The 21,051-nt window shown below is 48.7% G+C and overlaps 1 protein-coding gene across 1 annotated transcript in view; it reads left to right on the forward strand.

The window, feature by feature from the left end:
- Positions 1–19,440, forward strand: part of NMT2 (N-myristoyltransferase 2) — a 40,941-nt gene extending 21,501 nt beyond the window's left edge. The window contains exons 5-13 of the mRNA XM_069959477.1: positions 770–888; positions 3,812–3,903; positions 4,197–4,313; positions 6,210–6,380; positions 9,945–10,053; positions 11,054–11,224; positions 14,376–14,543; positions 15,075–15,212; positions 18,863–19,440. Coding sequence (XP_069815578.1) covers positions 770–888; positions 3,812–3,903; positions 4,197–4,313; positions 6,210–6,380; positions 9,945–10,053; positions 11,054–11,224; positions 14,376–14,543; positions 15,075–15,212; positions 18,863–18,883 — 1,106 coding nt within the window. The 3' untranslated portion in view covers positions 18,884–19,440. The remainder of the gene's footprint in view (positions 1–769; positions 889–3,811; positions 3,904–4,196; positions 4,314–6,209; positions 6,381–9,944; positions 10,054–11,053; positions 11,225–14,375; positions 14,544–15,074; positions 15,213–18,862) is intronic.
- Positions 19,441–21,051: the final 1,611 nt, after the last annotated feature.

The following is a 21,051-nucleotide window of genomic DNA, read 5'->3' on the forward strand; positions in this document are numbered from 1 at the left end:
AAAGCAGCAGCAGAGAACTGGGGGAAGGAGACTGAATAGATAATAACAAGTATGGAAGGAATTGTTAGTCTCACCATGGGCAGCAACATATCAGAAGTTATGTGTGAGCGGAATACCCCTTTAGGGTGCGTTCACACGTACAGGATCTGCAGCAGATTTGATGGCACAGATTTGAAATTGCAGATTCAATGCAAAGTCACTCTGGGCCATCAAATCTGCTGCAGATCCTGTACTTGTGAACGCACCCTTAAAGTCCTAAAAATCCTCTGTGAGAATGAACCTGTGTAACCCCTGACTGTCTGTCTGCAAAGAGAACGGGGGTCTTCCATCTTGGGGTTCTCCTTGGTTCCACCAGAAGGGGGCGCTGTGCAGGAGACCTGTGAAGGATTGTGGACAGAGCAGGATCGGGGAAGAGTTTCTAGTATTTTAGGTTATTTTGTATCTAATTTTAGTCCCTTTCTTCCTCATTTGGCGACTTCTGCTTTTTCGATGACTATTTTGGGGTCGCCGTGCGGCTGCCACTTCCTTCCGCCGATAACCTGCAGCACTAAAGTCTCTCATCACGCCTATAAATGCTGTCGCTCCAGGTGGTGGCGTATACAGAGTAGTATATAGAAGTCCTCATTCATCAGCTGTCTGTTACATTGTTCTGCAGAGGAGCTGCGTGCACAATACGGCCAGCATCCTGCAGCATGGCTTCTCCTCTTCAGGCTGTACGGGGGGACGGGTTCCTGATGTTACTTGTCTAACTCTGACGCTTCTCTTATAGACGAAGTTATAACCTGTCACGGAGCCATCGAGCCCGACAAGGACAACATACGCCAAGAGCCATACTCTCTGCCTCAGGGGTTCATGTGGGACACGTTAGATCTAAGCAACGCCGAGGTGGTAAGTCACCGGGGTGTCTCCAGTCTAGTGTTATATCTCCCCCCGGTCAGTGCACAGTCTAGTGTTATATCTCCCCCCGGTCAGTGCACAGTCTAGTGTTATATCTGCCCCCGGTCAGTGCACAGTCTAGTGTAATCTCTATCCCCAGTCAGTGCACAGTCTAGTGTAATCTCTATCCCCAGTCAGTGCACAGTCTAGTGTAATCTCTGCCCCCCGGTCAGTGCTCAGTCTAGTGTTATATCTCCCCCTGGTCAGTGCACAGTCTAGTGTAATCTCTATCCCCGATCAGTGCACAGTCTAGTGTAATCTCTGCCCCCGGTCAGTGCACAGTCTAGTGTAATCTCTGCCCCCGGTCAGTGCACAGTCTAGTGTTATATCTCCCCCCGGTCAGTGCACAGTCTAGTGTTATATCTCCCCCCGGTCAGTGCACAGTCTAGTGTAATCTCTGCCCCCGGTCAGTGCACAGTCTAGTGTTATATCTGTCCCCGGTCAGTGCACAGTCTAGTGTAATCTCTGCCCCCGGTCAGTGCACAGTCTAGTGTTATATCTCCCCCCGGTCAGTGCACAGTCTAGTGTAATCTCTGCCCCCGGTCAGTGCACAGTCTAGTGTTATATCTGCCCCCGGTCAGTGCACAGTCTAGTGTAATCTCTATCCCCGGTCAGTGCTCAGTCTAGTGTAATCTCTGCCCCCGGTCAGTGCACAGTCTAGTGTTATATCGCCCCCCGGTCAGTGCACAGTCTAGTGTTATATCTCCCCCCGGTCAGTGCACAGTCTAGTGTAATCTCTGCCCCCGGTCAGTGCACAGTCTAGTGTTATATCTGTCCCCGGTCAGTGCACAGTCTAGTGTAATCTCTGCCCCCGGTCAGTGCACAGTCTAGTGTTATATCTCCCCCCGGTCAGTGCACAGTCTAGTGTAATCTCTGCCCCCGGTCAGTGCACAGTCTAGTGTTATATCTGTCCCCGGTCAGTGCACAGTCTAGTGTAATCTCTGCCCCCGGTCAGTGCACAGTCTAGTGTAAACTCTATCCCCGGTCAGTGCACAGTCTAGTGTAAACTCTATCCCCGGTCAGTGCACAGTCTAGTGTTATATCTGCCCCTGGTCAGTGCACAGTCTAGTGTTATATCTGCCCCTGGTCAGTGCACAGTCTAGTGTTATATCTCCCCCCGGTCAGTGCACAGTCTAGTGTTATATCTGCCCCTGGTCAGTGCACAGTCTAGTGTTATATCTGCCCCCCGGTCAGTGCACAGTCTAGTGTTATATCTGCCCCCCGGTCAGTGCACAGTCTAGTGTAATCTCTGCCCCCGGTCAGTGCACAGTCTAGTGTTATATCTGCCCCCCGGTCAGTGCACAGTCTAGTGTAATCTCTGCCCCCGGTCAGTGCACAGTCTAGTGTAATCTCTGCCCCCGGTCAGTGCACAGTCTAGTGTAATCTCTATCCCCGGTCAGTGCACAGTCTAGTGTAATCTCTGCCCCCCGGTCAGTGCACAGTCTAGTGTAATCTCTATCCCCGGTCAGTGCACAGTCTAGTGTAATCTCTATCCCCAGTCAGTGCACAGTCTAGTGTAATCTCTATCCCTGGTCAGTGCACAGTCTAGTGTAATCTCTGCCCCGGTCAGTGCACAGTCTAGTGTAATCTCTATCCCTGGTCAGTGCACAGTCTAGTGTAATCTCTGCCCCGGTCAGTGCACAGTCTAGTGTTATATCTGCCCCCCGGTCAGTGCACAGTCTATTGTAATCTCTGCCCCCAGTCAGTGCACAGTCTAGTGTTATATCTCCCCCCGGTCAGTGCTCAGTCTAGTGTTATATCTCCCCCCGGTCAGTGCACAGTCTAGTGTAATCTCTGCCCCCCGGTCAGTGCTCAGTCTAGTGTTATATCTCCCCCCGGTCAGTGCACAGTCTAGTGTTATATCTCCCCCCAGTCAGTGCACAGTCTAGTGTTATATCTCCCCCCGGTCAGTGCACAGTCTAGTGTTATATCTCCCCCCGGTCAGTGCACAGTCTAGTGTTATATCTCCCCCCGGTTGGTGCACAGTCTAGTGTCATATCTGCCCCCCGGTTGGTGCACAGTCTAGTGTAATCTCTGCCCCCGGTCAGTGCACAGTCTAGTGTAATCTCTATCCCCGGTCAGTGCACAGTCTAGTGTAATCTCTGCCCCCCGGTCAGTGCACAGTCTAGTGTAATCTCTGCCCCCGGTCAGTGCACAGTCTAGTGTTATATCTCCCCCCGGTTGGTGCACAGTCTAGTGTCATATCTGCCCCCCGGTTGGTGCACAGTCTAGTGTAATCTCTGCCCCCGGTCAGTGCACAGTCTAGTGTAATCTCTATCCCCGGTCAGTGCACAGTCTAGTGTAATCTCTGCCCCCGGTCAGTGCACAGTCTAGTGTAATCTCTGCCCCCGGTCAGTGCTCAGTCTAGTGTAATCTCTGCCCCCCGGTCAGTGCACAGTCTAGTGTAATCTCTATCCCCGGTTGGTGCACAGTCTAGTGTAATCTCTATCCCTGGTCAGTGCACAGTCTAGTGTAATCTCTGCCCCCTGGTCAGTGCACAGTCTAGTGTAATCTCTGCCCCCCGGTCAGTGCACAGTCTAGTGTAATCTCTGCCCCCCGGTCAGTGCACAGTCTAGTGTAATCTCTGCCCCCGGTCAGTGCACAGTCTAGTGTAATCTCTGCCTCCGGTCAGTGCACAGTCTAGTGTAATCTCTGCCCCCCGGTCAGTGCACAGTCTAGTGTAATCTCTGCCCCCCGGTCAGTGCACAGTCTAGTGTAATCTCTATCCCTGGTCAGTGCACAGTCTAGTGTAATCTCTATCCCCGGTTGGTGCACAGTCTAGTGTATGTTTGCTGCTTAATCTCACTATAAGGCCGGTATTCGGTGGCCTCTTTCTCGGTGTAACAACATTTCGTCTCCTCCTTTGTTTTTTCAGCTAAAAGAACTTTACACTTTGCTGAATGAGAATTATGTAGAAGATGATGATAACATGTTCCGATTTGACTATTCCCCGGAGTTCTTACAGTGGTGAGTAGTGCGGGGGGTCAGTATGCGGGGGTCTCTAACCCCCCCCGCTGTACCAGCATCATCCGGCCCACAGAGGTGTACAGAGCGGCAGCGCACGTCCCTGAACACTGCTCCATATAACTGGGGGGACGTGGGGCCTCTGTGCCGGACACCAGCGGGAACCTGCTATCCCCATAGACTGTGATAATGAGGTCAGCTCCACCACAGCCGCAGCCTCATCCACGTCAGGGTCCCAAGTGTCCGGGCAGCAGAACCCGTCTATGGGTCACTGACTGCTGCTATCTGTGTTACAGGGCGCTGCGTCCTCCAGGCTGGCTGTCTCAGTGGCACTGCGGTGTGCGGGTGTCTTCCAACAAGAAACTAGTGGGCTTTATAAGTGCCGTTCCAGCAACTATCCGTATTTATGACACGTAAGTAACGTGGCGCTATGTGGTGCCATATTCTACTATCGTAGATCGGGCACAATTTGTGGTCCTCCAGTTGTGGTAAAACTACGATTCCCATCATTCCAGATGTGGTTTTGCAGCTGCTGGAGGGCTGCCGCTTGTGCCCTCCTGAGACCCCCTTCACACTACTGTGGCCGTTTTTATCACCAAGCCATCAGTATGAGCTATAGTGACCAGCTGCAGCGCTGCTCCCGTCCTGCTTCTCCAACGCTGAGGAAGAGAGAACGGACTCTTGTGGCCAGAAGTATAACGCTGCCTCTGGCATTAAGTGTAATAGTCAGGGCTGGGAGTCAATTGCTCCCAGCCCTGTCAAACACAGCGCTGCCTTTAACTGTGTGTGCGGGCACAGTGTATGATGGCAGCCGTGCATCCTTATAGCAGCGGGCACAGTGTATGATGGCAGCCGGCGCAGTGTATGATGGCAGCCGTGCATCCTTATAGCAGTGGGCACAGTGTATGATGGCAGCTGGCGCAGTGTATGATGGCAACGGGCACAGTGTATGATGGCAGCCGTGCATCCTTATAGCAGCGGGCACAGTGTATGATGGCAGCTAGTGCAGTGTATGATGGCAACGGGCACAGTGTATGATGGCAGCCGTGCATCCTTATAGCAGCGGGCACAGTGTATGATGGCAGCCGTGCATCCTTATAGCAGCGGGCACAGTGTATGATGGCAGCCGGCGCAGTGTATGATGGCAGCCGTGCATCCTTATAGCAGTGGGCACAGTGTATGATGGCAGCTGGCGCAGTGTATGATGGCAACGGGCACAGTGTATGATGGCAGCCGTGCATCCTTATAGCAGCGGGCACAGTGTATGATGGCAGCTGGTGCAGTGTATGATGGCAACGGGCACAGTGTATGATGGCAGCCGTGCATCCTTATAGCAGCGGGCACAGTGTATGATGGCAACGGGCACAGTGTATGATGGCAACGGGCACAGTGATGGCAGTGGGCACAGTATATGATGGCAGCCGTGACATCCTTATAGCAGCGGGCACAGTGTATGATGGCAGCTGTGACATCCTTATAGCAGCGGGCACAGTGTATGATGGCAGCTGTGACATCCTTATGGCAACGGTCACAGTGTATGATGGCAACGGGCACAGTGTATGATGGCAACGGGCACAGTGTATGATGGCAGCGGGCACAGTGTATGATGGCAGCCGTGCATCCTTATAGCAGCGGGCACAGTATATGATGGCAGCCGTGACATCCTTATAGCAGCGGGCACAGTATATAATGGCAGCCGTGACATCCTTATAGCAGCGGGCACAGTGTATGATGGCAGCCATGACATCCTTATAGCAGCGGGCACAGTATATGATAGCAGCGGGCACAGTGTATGATGGCAGCCGTGACATCCTTATAGCAGCGGGCACAGTGTATGATGGCAGCTGTGACATCCTTATAGCAGCGGGTACAGTGTATGATGGCAGCTGTAACATCCTTATAGCAGCGGGCACAGTGTATGATGGCAGCCGTGACATCCTTATAGCAGCGGGCACAGTGTATGATGGCAGCCGTGACATCCTTATAGCAGCGGGCACAGTGTATGATGGCAGCCGTGACATCCTTATAGCAGCGGGCACAGTGTATGATGGCAGCCGTGACATCCTTATAGCAGCGGGCACAGTGTATGATGGCAGCCGTGACATCCTTATAGCAGCGGGCACAGTGTATGATGGCAGCCATGACATCCTTATAGCAGCGGGCACAGTGTATGATGGCAGCCGTGACATCCTTATAGCAGCGGGCACAGTGTATGATGGCAGCCGTGACATCCTTATAGCAGCGGGCACAGTGTATGATGGCAGCCATGACATCACTGGAGGTAACATCGTCCTCTCTGTCTCTTTCAGTGTAAAGAAGATGGTAGAAATCAATTTCCTTTGTGTCCATAAAAAGCTGCGATCAAAACGCGTGGCACCGGTGCTTATCCGAGAGATCACCCGGAGGGTCAACCTGGAGGGCATATTCCAGGCCGTGTATACAGCGGGGGTCGTTCTACCAAAACCCGTGTCAACATGCAGGTATAGTATATACTGCTCTTATATGCGAAGAGAAAAGTCCAGCACCAGTGTAGCGGATAAATAAAACGTCCTTCTTTATTTAGGCAACCTTCACATAACAAGAAACAAACATGCGATTTGTTGACGCGTTTCGGCGTCTCTCACGCCTTGTAGTATACTATGTTGTGAACAAGGCGTGAGAGACGCCGAAACGCGTCAACAAATCGCATGTTTGTTTCTTGTTATGTGAAGGTTGCCTAAATAAAGAAGGACGTTTTATTTATCCGCTACACTGGTGCTGGACTTTTCTCTTCGCATATGTTGCCCTGGCTCCGGTCTTTGCCGTGCACCGTGAGCGGATCTAGCAGGTGAGCTGACCTTAAATCAGCATTTGTCTACATACTGCTCTTATAGCCCTATACTGTGATGGGGTCTCCAACCTGTAATGTATGTACACAGAGACCCCACCAGCAGAATAGTGAGCGCAGCTCTGGAGTATAATACAGGATGTAACTCAGGATCAGTAATGTAATGTATGTACACAGAGACCCCACCAGCAGAATAGAGAGCGCAGCTCTGGAGTATAATACAGGATGTAACTCAGGATCAGTCATGTATGTACACAGTGACTCCACCAGCAGAATAGAGAGCGCAGCTCTGGAGTATAATACAGGATGTAACTCAGGGTCAGTAATGTAAAGTACACAGTGACCCCACCAGCAGAATAGTAAGTACAGCTCTGGGATATAATACAAGATGTAACTCAGGATCAGTAATGTAATGTATGCACATAGTGACCCCACCAGCAGAATAGTGAGTGCAGCTCTGGAGTATAATACAGGATGCAAGTTTATATGTATATAGTTATATACATATATATGTATATACATCTGGGCACATGAGTAGCAGTATAATATATATTGATATACAGTTTAGAAGCATACAGTATACAGGCCTCATACATAAAACTCATCTAGAGAATAAAAAATTCTGCAGGAAGCGCTCTGCAAATATTATCCTGAGCCGGCGGAGCGTCCTGTGTGCGGACTGCGGCGTGTTTGCACATTCATGGGAATGCAGCACATACAGCGGGCGGCAGCACATACAGAGGGCGGCAGCACATACAGCGGGCGGCAGCACATACAGCGGGCGGCAGCACATACAGAGGGCGGCAGCACATACAGCGGGCGGCAGCACATACAGCGGGCGGCAGCACATACAGAGGGCGGCAGCACATACAGCGGGCGGCAGCACATACAGAGGGCGGCAGCACATACAGCGGGCGGCAGCACATACAGCGGGCGGCAGCACATACAGTGGGCGGCAGCACATACAGAGGGCGGCAGCACATACAGAGGGCGGCAGCACATACAGAGGGCGGCAGCACATACAGCGGGCGGCAGCACATACAGTGGAGCATTATAAGTGATCAGAACATCGGCGGGCACATACCCTGCGAGCTTATCGATTCCCTGTGCCATACACTGCCCTCCTATAGTAGTGATATGACTTCCTATAAGGTGGGGTTGTATATAGGGGGCTGATCGTGTATAGCAGTGATATCACTTCCTATAAGGTGGGTATATATAGGGGGATGATCATGTATAGCAATTATATAACTTCCTAAAAGGTATATATATATATATATATATATATATATATATATATATATGAGGCCGCTCCCGTATAGTAGTGATAAGGTGGGGGTATATATATATAGGAGGCTGCTCCCCTATAGTAGTGATAGGACTTCATGTACAGTGGGGGTATATAGTAGTGATATGACTTCCTATTAGGTAGGTATATATAGGGGGCTGATCCTGTATAGCAATTATATAACTTCCTATAAGGTGGGGGTATATATAGGGGGCTGCTCCTGTATAGTAGTGATATGACTTCCTATAAGGTGGTTTTATATATATATATATATATATATATTTATATATATATGGGGCCACTCCCGTATAGCAGTGATATGACTTCCTATAAGGTGGGGGTATATATAGGGGGCCGCTCCTGTATAGCAGTGATATGACTTCCTATAAGGTGGGGGTATATATAGGGGGCTGCTCCCGTATAGTAGTGATATGACTTCCTATAAGGTGGGTAGATATATAGGGGGCTGATCCCGCATAGCAGTGATATGACTTCCTATAAGGTGGTTGTATAAATATATATATAGAGGGCTGATACCGCATAGTAGGGATATGACTTCCTATTAGGTGGGGGTATATATAGGGGGCCGCTCCTGTATAGCAGTGATATGACTTCCTATAAGGTGGGGGTATATATAGGGGGCTGATCCTGTATAGCAATTATATAACTTCCTATAAGGTGGGGGTATATATAGGGGGCCGCTCCCGTATAGTAGTGATATGACTTCCTATAAGGTGGGGGTATATATAGGGGGCCACTCCCGTATAGTAGTGATATGACTTCCTATAAGGTGGGGGTATATATAGGGGGCCTCTCCCGTATAGTAGTGATATGACTTCCTATAAGGTGGGGGTATATATAGGGGGCCGCTCCCGTATAGTAGTGATATGCCTTCCTATAGGGTGGGGGTATATATAGGGGGCTGCTCCTGTATAGTACTGATATGACTTCCTTTATGTGGGGGTATATAGGGGGCCGCTCCCGTATAGTAGTGATATGACTTCCTATAAGGTGGTTATAAAGATATATATATATATAGGGGGCTGATACCGCATAGTAGTGATATGACTTCCTATTAGGTGGGGTATATATAGGGGGCCGCTCCCGTATAGTACTGATATGACTTCCTATAAGGTGGGGGTATATATAGGGGGCCGCTCCTGTATAGTAGTGATATGACTTCCTATAAGGTGGGGGTATATATAGGGGGCCGCTCCTGTATAGTAGTGATATGACTTCCTATAAGGTGGGGGTATATTTAGGAGGCTGCTCCCGTATAGTACTGATATGACTTCCTATAAGGTGGGGGTATATATAGGGGGCCGCTCCCGTATAGTAGTGATATGACTTCCTATAAGGTGGGGGTATATATAGGGGGCCGCTCCCGTATAGCAGTGATATGACGTGGGGGTATATATAGGGGGCTGCTCCCGTATAGCAGTGATATGACTTCCTATAAGGTGGGGGTGTGTATATATATATATATATAATATATATATGGGGCTGATCTTTTTAGTATGACGCTGATTCTCTACAATCCTCAGAGACGCATCGGCCTATTAAATCGTCTGTGTTTTGCTCGCCCTGTTACTTAGCGTTATAGAATCGTATCGGACGCCTAAAGACTCCTCTGCTGGAATCTTCTATCGCGGAAGATCTAGTTCTCCGACTCCTTTGTCTCCCGCTCTTCGTCTTTGTGCGGCTGACAAATAACGGCCTCCTCGGCTCCGGGGAGACAAGGTTTGGCCGCACAGACATTTCTAAGAGTAGATTTAGGATAAGAAAGTAAACTTAGTATGCGGCATCCGTCCCGGGGTACAAAGAATATTCCTTACCAGGATGGGAGTGTGTGCCTGCGACAAGAACGTCCAGGTTAACCCCTTCACTGCTGCTGCCCAGGAGCATTAACGGTACGTTGTTCCTCCGCAGGTACTGGCATCGCTCCCTGAACCCCCGGAAGCTGGTAGAGGTGAAGTTCTCTCACCTTAGTCGGAATATGACGTTACAGAGGACGATGAAATTGTACAGACTGCCAGATGTAAGTAGCCTTAGCTCCTTAAAGGGGTACACCTCATAGCTCCTATCTCTGTGTATAGCTGCTCCTCTCTCTGTATACCCATCGGAGACATGTATAGCATGTGCACAGGATATGTGTCCCCTAGATGCAGGCCCGACCTCTGAGACCTGCACCTGTCTTCAGATCGGGGGGCTCCTTGGCCCCTTCTGGCCTGTTTGTGGCCGCCATAGTTGGTCGGGAAGCCGAATACTCATCAATCTGCTGAGTTTGTGTAACTCCTATTAACCTAAAAGGGAGTTGTGCACACGGCATAGCCCGTCAGCTATTGTTGTTTACGTATTTTCTGTGCTGGCACTGTGCCAAAAACTCCCCCATTCATATAAAAGTAACTGTTTGTGTTGACAGCTTCTATGCAGACCCATGTGTTTCCATGGTAACAGACTACAAACAAACCCATTCTCTATGCCTCTTACTTGCCTACACTTTAGTTGGTTAGTTAGAGGTCGTGTACAGATAGTGGGGAGTGTGTTTGCATGATCAGACTTCATAATGGTTGTTTGTAGTCTGTTACCATGGAGACACATCTGGTTTTTATTTATGACCAAATACAAAGTTGGTTCATTTTTTTCCAGCTTAGCTGCATTAGAGCAGAGCAGTCGTCCATTGCTGGTAGATTCTGATAACGTCAGGACATATCGTAATGGTTTAAAGCGCTAGTTAATATATAAACCCCTCAGCTGATAATGGGATTCACAGCCTGGGTGACTATTATAGAGACGTCAAACATCTTCATCGGTCTGAGAGTTTGGACCCCCACTAATAGCTAGATATAGCCAGGAGGAGCAGCCCACTGCAAGAGACTGATTCTATGGAAAGTCTATGGGGTCAACCATCATATGCAACAAGGAGAGAAGCGCTTAGTCAAGTGCTTCTCCCAACTCATCCTAGCGAATGATCAAAACTTTTGACTTGTCTTTATAAGATGTAGTAACATATTTTACCTTTTATATCGATTGCTAAGGCCACAAAGACGGCCGGACTCCGACCAATGGAGAAGAAGGACGTCCCAATGGTCCAGCAGCTATTAAATGGCTACCTGAGCCAGTTTCACCTCGCTCCATTCTTGGATGAAGAGGAAGTGTCACATTGGTTTTTCCCTCAGGATAATATCATTGATACCTTTGTGGTAGAGGTAAGTCTGGATGTCATATATAGAGTGGACTGGCTCTTTAAGATCCTGTGGTGTGAGTTCTGTCCTCTCCGCTATCCTCGGCTTCCTGTTCTATGCTCCCCGCGCAGCCGGCACCACAAAGCATCATGGGACTGAATATTCTGGCAAAAAATAAAGCGAGTGTTACTTCCCTTATAACAGCGGCACTCACCCTCCTCCTGCATCTCACTAGTATCCGAAGCCATATAGCTGCTCCTCTCTCTCTCTGTATATAGCTGCTCCCCTCTCTGTGTATATAGCTGCTCCTATCTCTGTATATAGCTGCTCCTCTCTCTGTGTATATATAGCTGCTCCCCTCTCTCTGTATATAGCTGCTCCCCTCTCTGTGTATATAGCTGCTCCTATCTCTGTATATAGCTGCTCCTCTCTCTGTGTATATATAGCTGCTCCCCTCTCTCTGTATATAGCTGCTCCTATCTCTGTATATAGCTGCTCCTCTCTCTCTCTGTATATAGCTGCTCCTCTCTCTCTCTCTGTATATAGCTGCTCCTCTCTCTGTGTATATAGCTGCTCCTATCTCTTTATATAGCTGCTCCTCTCTCTCTCTGTATATAGCTGCTCCCCTCTCTCTGTATATAGCTGCTCCCCTCTCTCTGTATATAGCTGCTCCTCTCTATATATAGCTGCTCCTCTCTCTCTCTCTGTATATAGCTGCCCCTCTCTCTCTCTATATATATAGCTGCTCCTCTCTCTCTCTCTGTATATAGCTGCTCCCCTCTCTCTGTATATAGCTGCTCCCCTCTCTCTGTATATAGCTGCTCCTCTCTCTCTATATAGCTGCTCCTCTCTCTCTCTCTATATAGCTGCTCCTCTCTCTCTATATATAGCTGCTCCTCTCTCTCTCTCTCTCTGTATATAGCTGCTCCTCTCTCTCTATATATATAGCTGCTCCTCTCTCTGTATATAGCTGCTCCCCTCTCTCTGTATATAGCTGCTCCTCTCTCTGTATATAGCTGCTCCCCTCTCTCTGTATATAGCTGCTCCTCTCTCTATATAGCTGCTCCTCTCTCTATATATATATATATAGCTGCTCCCCTCTCTCTGTATATAGCTGCTCCTCTCTCTGTATATAGCTGCTCCTCTCTCTCTCTGTATATAGCTGCTCCTCTCTCTCTGTATATAGCTGCTCCCCTCTCTCTGTATATAGCTGCTCCCCTCTCTCTGTATATAGCTGCTCCTCTCTCTCTCTGTATATAGCTGCTCCTCTCTCTGTATATAGCTGCTCCTCTCTCTCTCTGTATATAGCTGCTCCTCTCTCTCTGTATATAGCTGCTCCCCTCTCTCTGTATATAGCTGCTCCCCTCTCTCTGTATATAGCTGCTCCTCTCTCTCTCTGTATATAGCTGCTCCTCTCTCTCTCTCTGTATATAGCTGCTCCCCTCTCTCTGTATATAGCTGCTCCTCTCTCTCTCTGTATATAGCTGCTCCTCTCTCTCTCTGTATATAGCTGCTCCCCTCTCTCTGTATATAGCTGCTCCTCTCTCTCTCTCTGTATATAGCTGCTCCTCTCTCTCTGTATATAGCTGCTCCCCTCTCTCTGTATATAGCTGCTCCTCTCTCTCTCTGTATATAGCTGCTCCTCTCTCTCTCTGTATATAGCTGCTCCTCTCTCTCTATATATAGCTGCTCCTCTCTCTCTCTCTCTCTCTCTCTCTCTCTCTGTATATAGCTGCTCCTCTCTCTCTATATATATAGCTGCTCCTCTCTCTGTATATAGCTGCTCCCCTCTCTCTGTATATAGCTGCTCCTCTCTCTCTCTGTATATAGCTGCTCCCCTCTCTCTGTATATAGCTGCTCCTCTCTCTATATATATAGCTGCTCCCCTCTCTCTGTATATAGCTGCTCCTCTCTCTGTATATAGCTGCTCCTCTCTCTCTCTGTATATAGCTGCTCCTCTCTCTCTGTATATAGCTGCTCCCCTCTCTCTGTATATAGCTGCTCCTCTCTCTCTCTGTATATAGCTGCTCCTCTCTCTCTGTATATAGCTGCTCCCCTCTCTCTGTATATAGCTGCTCCCCTCTCTCTGTATATAGCTGCTCCTCTCTCTCTCTGTATATAGCTGCTCCTCTCTCTCTCTGTATATAGCTGCTCCCCTCTCTCTGTATATAGCTGCTCCCCTCTCTCTGTATATAGCTGCTCCTCTCTCTCTATATAGCTGCTCCTCTCTCTCTCTGTATATAGCTGCTCCTCTCTCTCTCTCTCTCTCTCTCTCTCTCTCTCTCTCTGTATATAGCTGCTCCTCTCTCTCTATATATATAGCTGCTCCTCTCTCTGTATATAGCTGCTCCTCTCTCTGTATATAGCTGCTCCCCTCTCTCTGTATATAGCTGCTCCTCTCTCTCTCTGTATATAGCTGCTCCCCTCTCTCTGTATATAGCTGCTCCTCTCTCTGTATATAGCTGCTCCTCTCTCTCTCTGTATATAGCTGCTCCCCTCTCTCTGTATATAGCTGCTCCTCTCTCTGTATATAGCTGCTCCTCTCTCTCTCTGTATATAGCTGCTCCCCTCTCTCTGTATATAGCTGCTCCCCTCTCTCTGTATATAGCTGCTCCCCTCTCTCTGTATATATAGCTGCTCCCCTCTCTCTGTATATATAGCTGCTCCTCTCTCTATATATATAGCTGCTCCCCTCTCTCTGTATATAGCTGCTCCTCTCTCTGTATATAGCTGCTCCTCTCTCTCTCTGTATATAGCTGCTCCCCTCTCTCTGTATATAGCTGCTCCCCTCTCTCTGTATATAGCTGCTCCCCTCTCTCTGTATATAGCTGCTCCCCTCTCTCTGTATATAGCTGCTCCTCTCTCTCTCTGTATATAGCTGCTCCTCTCTCTCTGTATATAGCTGCTCCCCTCTCTCTGTATATAGCTGCTCCCCTCTCTCTGTATATAGCTGCTCCTCTCTCTGTATATAGCTGCTCCTCTCTCTGTATATAGCGGTATTATAGAGGTATTACACTTCACCTCCTTTCACTTTAATGTAACTTAGCTGCGATACCGCACCCAACCTGAGGACGGGAGAGGGCGCTGTATTTGATGGAAGCCGCCATGGTTTTCTCTGCCTGGAGAGCCCCCTTAGCCCCCAGATGCGACCCACCCTTTATCTCTTTGTTTGCAGAGCTCTAGTGGTTTCTTGACGGACTTCTTCAGCTTTTACACGTTACCTTCCACCGTCATGCATCACCCTGTGCATAAGACTCTCAAAGCCGCTTATTCCTTCTATAACGTCCACCGGGAGACGCCGCTGCTGGACCTGATGAACGACGCACTGATTATCGCCAAATTAGTATGTACATTCTGTATTACAGGACCGGCCGACCACCTAACATATACGGGGGACATGACAGATGATTGGGGGGGATCAGACATAGCCGACCACCTGACTTGTATGGGAGACATGATGGATGATGTCGGGGGGGGGGGGGGGGGGGGGGACCAGATGTGGCCGACCATCTCATGTGTTTAGGGGACATGACGGATGATTGGGGGGAATCCCATTGCCGACCATCTGACTTGTATGGGGGACATGATGGATGATGGGGGAGGGGATCAGACATGGCTGACCATCTAAGGTGTATGGGGGACATGGTGGATGATGTCCAGAGGATTCAGACATGGCCGACCATCTGACATGTATGGGGGACATGATGGATGGTGTGTGTGTGTGTGGGGTGGGGGTGGGGGGGGTCCCGGTACCCTGTGTGCGCGCAAAGCAGTAGAGCAGACACACGGCGACCGCCTTACTCTCTGTAGGATTGTGGGATGACTATATGGGGTGAAGCTCCCAGTCACTGGTCTTCTCCCTCTCTCCTGGCAGAAAGGATTCGATGTGTTCAACGCTCTGGATCTGATGGAGAACAAAACCTTCCTGGAAAAGCTAAAGTTCGGCATAGGAGACGGCAATTTGCAGTACTACTTGTTTAACTGGAGATGCCCGGCTATGGACTCTGAAAAGGTGAGAGTCCACAGGGAGCTGAGATAGGAGGAGATGTTTGTGGGGTCCTCATACTGTACGACTGCTACAGCCGCCCCTGGTGTCGCCTTTGGGATTGTACAGACCAGGCAGTCACCATTTTATGATGTGTAAGATGTCAGGGATTCACCGATATAAACCTGTATACTATATACAGCTGACCCCCCCGGCCTGTATTATATCCTCCATATCGTATAACGTCTCAGCCACCACCTGTATACTATATACAGCTGACCCCCCAGCCTGTATTATATCCTCCATATTGTGTGACGTCTCAGCCACCACCTGTATACTATATACAGCTGACCCCAGCCTGTATTATATCCTCCATATCGTATAACGTCTCAGCCACCACCTGTATACTATATACAGCTGCCCCCCCCAGCCTGTATTATATCCTCCATATTGTATAACGTCTCAGCCACCACCTGTATACTATATACAGCTGACCCCAGCCTGTATTATATCCTCCATATCGTATAACGTCTCAGCCACCACCTGTATACTATATACAGCTGACCCCCCCCCCAGCCTGTATTATATCCTCCATATTGTGTGACGTCTCAGCCACCACCTGTATACTATATACAGCTAACCCCATCCCAGCCTGTATTATATCCTCCATATCGTATAACGTCTCAGCCACCACCTGTATACTATATACAGCTGCCCCCCCCAGCCTGTATTATATCCTCCATATTGTGTGACGTCTCAGCCACCACCTGTATACTATATACAGCTGACCCCCCCCCCCCCCCAGCCTGTATTATATCCTCCATATTGTATGACGTCTCAGCCACCACCTGTATACTATATACAGCTGACCCCCCCCCCAGCCTGTATTATATCCTCCATATTGTATGACGTCTCAGCCACCACCTGTATACTATATACAGCTGCCCCCCCCAGCCTGTATTATATCCTCCATATCGTATAACGTCTCAGCCACCACCTGTATACTATATACAGCTGACCCCCCCCCCCCCAGCCTGTATTATATCCTCCATATTGTATGACGTCTCAGCCACCACCTGTATACTATATACAGCTAACCCCATCCCAGCCTGTATTATATCCTCCATATCGTATAACGTCTCAGCCACCACCTGTATACTATATACAGCTGACCCCCCGGCCTGTATTATATCCTCCATATCGTATAACGTCTCAGCCACCACCTGTATACTATATACAGCTGACCCCCCCAGCCTGTATTATATCCTCCATATCGTATAACGTCTCAGCCACCATCCGGATTATACTATATACAGCTAACCCCCACAGCCTGTATTATATCCTCCATATTGTGTGACGTCTCAGCCACCACCTGTATACTATATACAGCTGACCCCCCCAGCCTGTATTATATCCTCCATATCGTATAACGTCTCAGCCACCACCTGTGTCCCCCAAACAAAGAGAACATGTCAGGACCCCAGCTATACAGAATAAGACAAACAACATACAGTAATAGCTCTTTTCTGGAAGGCAGTCCCAGCACCGAGCTGTAGGCTCCCATAGGGAACAATGGAAATGGGTTTAATGGTTTTTTAGCCTCCATGTGTGCACAGCGCCCGGCCCCCTGATTTTATTCGGATACCGAGGTTTTACCCCAACACATCATATGTGCAGCACCAGTTCTCATCCTCATTCAGACGGCTTAGACATCAGGCAGACATTCTGACGTGTTTCCCCAGCTACATACTTCATCAGGGAACCATCTTAGCGCGTTTTGTCGCATTTCATCAGTTTGGTGCTAATAATCCGTCTGGATGTGAATATCTGTGATACACACAGTGCCATATAAAAGTGAGAGGATCCACATCTGCTTTATTACTCTTGATAGTGTTGTTAGGTACTGACATATCCACCAATCAGACAATGGGGTGTGAACACATCGGAGTCACCATGTCACCACAACTCTGCCCATGGGGAGTTAGGGTCCAGGCCATGACCCCCAGAAAGGCTGGATAAGACCATGTGAGATCACCCGGTCACGTAGTCCTGGCGTGTCCCTCCTCCTTTGGCCGTTATCAGATTTGGACGTGTGGTGATTGAGACGTTGCCTTATGTGTTATGGAGGATATAAGAAAAGACTGTTCCTGGAGAGGTATCTGGCTGCAGCTGAGGCCGGGTTCACACTGCGTTTTTGCAATCCGTTGTACACACACACTAAAAACACCATTGCATTTGTGTGCATCCACTTTTCCATTGACTTATAAAAAAAAAACTGATCAAAACAATTCCTTTGTTTTTGTCTACGCTAAAAAAAAAAATACACTAAAAAAAAACAACCTTTTAACCGTATCATAGTCCAGACCACATCCCGTGTATACAGTGACCGTATCATAGTACAGACCACCAGCCGGTGTATACAGTGACCGTATCATAGTCCAGACCACCATCCCGTGTATACAGTGACCGTATCATAGTCCAGACCACCATCCTGTGTATACAGTGACCGTATCATAGTACAGACCACCAGCCAGTGTATACAGTGACCGTATCATAGTCCAGACCACCAGCCCGTTTATACGGTCACCGTATCATAGTCCAGACCACCATCCCGTGTATACAGTGACCGTATCATAGTCCAGACCACCAGCCCGTGTATACGGTGACCGTATCATAGTCCAGACCACCATCCCGTGTATACAGTGACCGTATCATAGTACAGACCACCATCCCGTGTATACAGTGACCGTATCATAGTCCAGACCACCATCCTGTGTATACAGTGACCGTATCATAGTCCAGACCACCATCCCTTGTATACAGTGACCGTATCATAGTCCAGACCACCAGCCCTTGTATACAGTGACCGTATCATAGTCCAGACCACCAGCCCTTGTATACAGTGACCGTATCATAGTCCAGACCACCATCCCGTGTATACGGTGACCGTATCATAGTCCAGACCACCATCCTGTGTATACAGTGACCGTATCATAGTCCAGACCACCAGCCGGTGTATACGGTGACCGTTTCATAGCCCAGACCACCATCCTGTGTATACAGTGACCGTATCATAGTCCAAACCACCAGCCCGTGTATACAGTGACCGTATCATAGTCCAGACCACCATCCTGTGTATACAGTGACCGTATCATAGTCCAGACCACCATCCCGTGTATACAGTGACCGTATCATAGTCCAGACCACCATCCCGTGTATACAGTGACCGTATCATAGTCCAGACCACCATCCCGTGTATACAGTGACCGTATCATAGTCCAGACCACCATCCCGTGTATACAGTGACCGTATCATAGTCCAGACCACCATCCCGTGTATACAGTGACCGTATCATAGTCCAGACCACCATCCCGTGTATACAGTGACCGTATCATAGTCCAGACCACCAGCCGGTGTATACAGTGACCGTATAATAGTCCAGACCACCATCCCGTGTATACAGTGACCGTATCATAGTCCAGACCACCATCCCGTGTATACAGTGACCGTATCATAGTCCAGACCACCATCCTGTGTATACAGTGACCGTATCATAGTCCAGACCACCATCCCGTGTATACAGTGACCGTATCATAGACCAGACCACCATCCTGTGTATACAGTGACCGTATCATTGTCCATCTTGTCGGCTGCTGACGTTCTCCTCTTCTTTCCAGGTTGGTCTGGTGTTACAGTAATCTCCGCCGCCATAGTTGATCGTCTCAGTCATTTGACACGTGGATCAGGAGCCGCTCTTCAGCACAGACAAGCACAACGCGAATGCAGCTGCTGGAGCCGGTGGTGTAAAGGAGAGGAAGCAGCGGCCTGGGGGAGCTTTGCCACCACAGACATTCTACAGCGCCGACGTCGCCGCCATTTCCTCCTGGCGCACACACTTTATTTACAGGAATAAGAAAACCCCAACCCCCACGGAGCGAAAACTAAGCCGAAAGCACACATTCCTTTAAGTTTGGAAAGGGTTAAACTCTCGGAGGACGTGGCGGATCATTTGGTCTTGACATCACCTTCATATGTTTTTTTTATACGGAACGAACTGCGGATTGCATGTAAAATAAACTTTTCAGGTGTTGGCACCGCGCAGTCGGATGGAGCGTCTCAGCTGTGTCAGAGGGCCGAAAATCATACCCCCCCCCCCCCCCCCACCACCAGTGGATCGCTGGCCAACCTCGCCCAGGTGCCTGTAACAGTAGAACCTTCCCGGTTTTTGCTTTAAAGCTTGTTTGTTCCCCTTCTATAGCAATCTGTCACGTTTTTCTGCACGTATAATGCTGACTGACCAGAAACATTCCTGCAGTGTCAATTGTTTCATCCCTGCTCAGTTGCATCCATATATATTGAGCCCTTTCCTTATGGCAGCAGGGTCATGTGATTACCAAGCTGGCCACCAGTCCAGAGCTTGCTTGCCTTTGGGGGGGGGGGGGGGAGATAGTACATTTGGAGAACTACAGGAAAACATCCTCACCGATCTGATACTTCCTGGCAGCACACGGACCACTGCCCGCTAAGCTCTGCTCTTCTTGTTGCTCTGTATTCCCTTCCCTTCACCCATGCATGGAGGTCTACTGAAGAGATCTTTTCTGGCCAGTCAAAGAGAGCAGGAGACTATTGATATAGTGAGTCCATACACTGCAGAGTTATACATCTCCCCTGACCACAGGCTCTAGTATATCGTATGAGATGCAGCATCACAGTGAGACAGGCTGAAGCTGCATCTTATAGGAATACACAGAGACTGCAGAGTAAGTGTGGGGACAGAACTTCTACATCTTGGTGCGGTGATGAGACTCCGACCCTCTGCCCAGCAAGAGGCATGATGGGAAATGTAGACTGTATTAGGAGAGCCATAAAAGAACAAGATGGCAGGCAATCCAAAAAGGGCAGATATATGGCACAAATAGCCTATGTTGCACTGTATAGGCAAAAAACACCAAAATATTACCGGAGTGCTTCTTTAAATCCCAGAAGTTCTCTCTCCCCAGGGGAACAGTTCCCGGATAACATTGCAGTATCTACAATTGGCAATACTCAAATATTGTAATTTGTAATAGAAAACTGACTAGCTATGTGGGCGAGCTCGTGTTATGTTTATAGTAAATCCGATAAGACCATCATGGCGTGTGCGCAGTCTCTGAGGAATCCCAGCGGTCACTGGAGCAGGTGGAGATGAAGAGATTCTAAGGTCTCCGTGATTCATTCTCTGTAAGGAAGGGGGAATATGGCGATCTGTGGCGCACAATCAGTGTTGGTCATCTGACCAATTTAAAGGGGTTCTCTAGGATTAGAAAAACCTAGTCGCTTTCTTCAGGCTGTGTGGGCTATTACAACTGTGTTCTATTTATTTTAGTGGATCTGTAATACCGTGTACATACTGCGGACAGGAGGGGCGCTGGTTCTGGGAGAAATCGGCTATGTGTTCCTCATCCTGGATAAGAAAAAAAAAAAACTCCTCCTCAGTGTTACAAAAAAGAAGAAGAATTCTCACTAGAGAAGAGCGAGCGATACTCCATCGAGCAGCTATTCCATAGAGTGTTGCACTACTCGAAAGATTCGTTTTTGATCGAAAATCCGAATCTAAACGAACTTATAGCCTGTTGGGGGCGATAATGGACGGGATCCCCTTCTCGTCTGTTCCATTATAGTAGAAAATTAATTAATTGTGTATTTAAGGCCGAGTTCACACTGCGTTTTTGCAATCCGTTTTTAATTGGTTAATTTTATCAGATAGAAAAACATAGTCAACACTACTTTTGTGTCCGTTTAAAAAAAAAACGCATCTGTTTCGATCCATTTTTTTTTAAATAATGAAAGTCAATGGAAAAACGGATGACACACAATTGCGTCTGTT

This window comes from Dendropsophus ebraccatus, chromosome 2 (assembly GCF_027789765.1).
Source record: "Dendropsophus ebraccatus isolate aDenEbr1 chromosome 2, aDenEbr1.pat, whole genome shotgun sequence".
NCBI classification, from domain to species: Eukaryota; Metazoa; Chordata; class Amphibia; order Anura; family Hylidae; genus Dendropsophus; species Dendropsophus ebraccatus.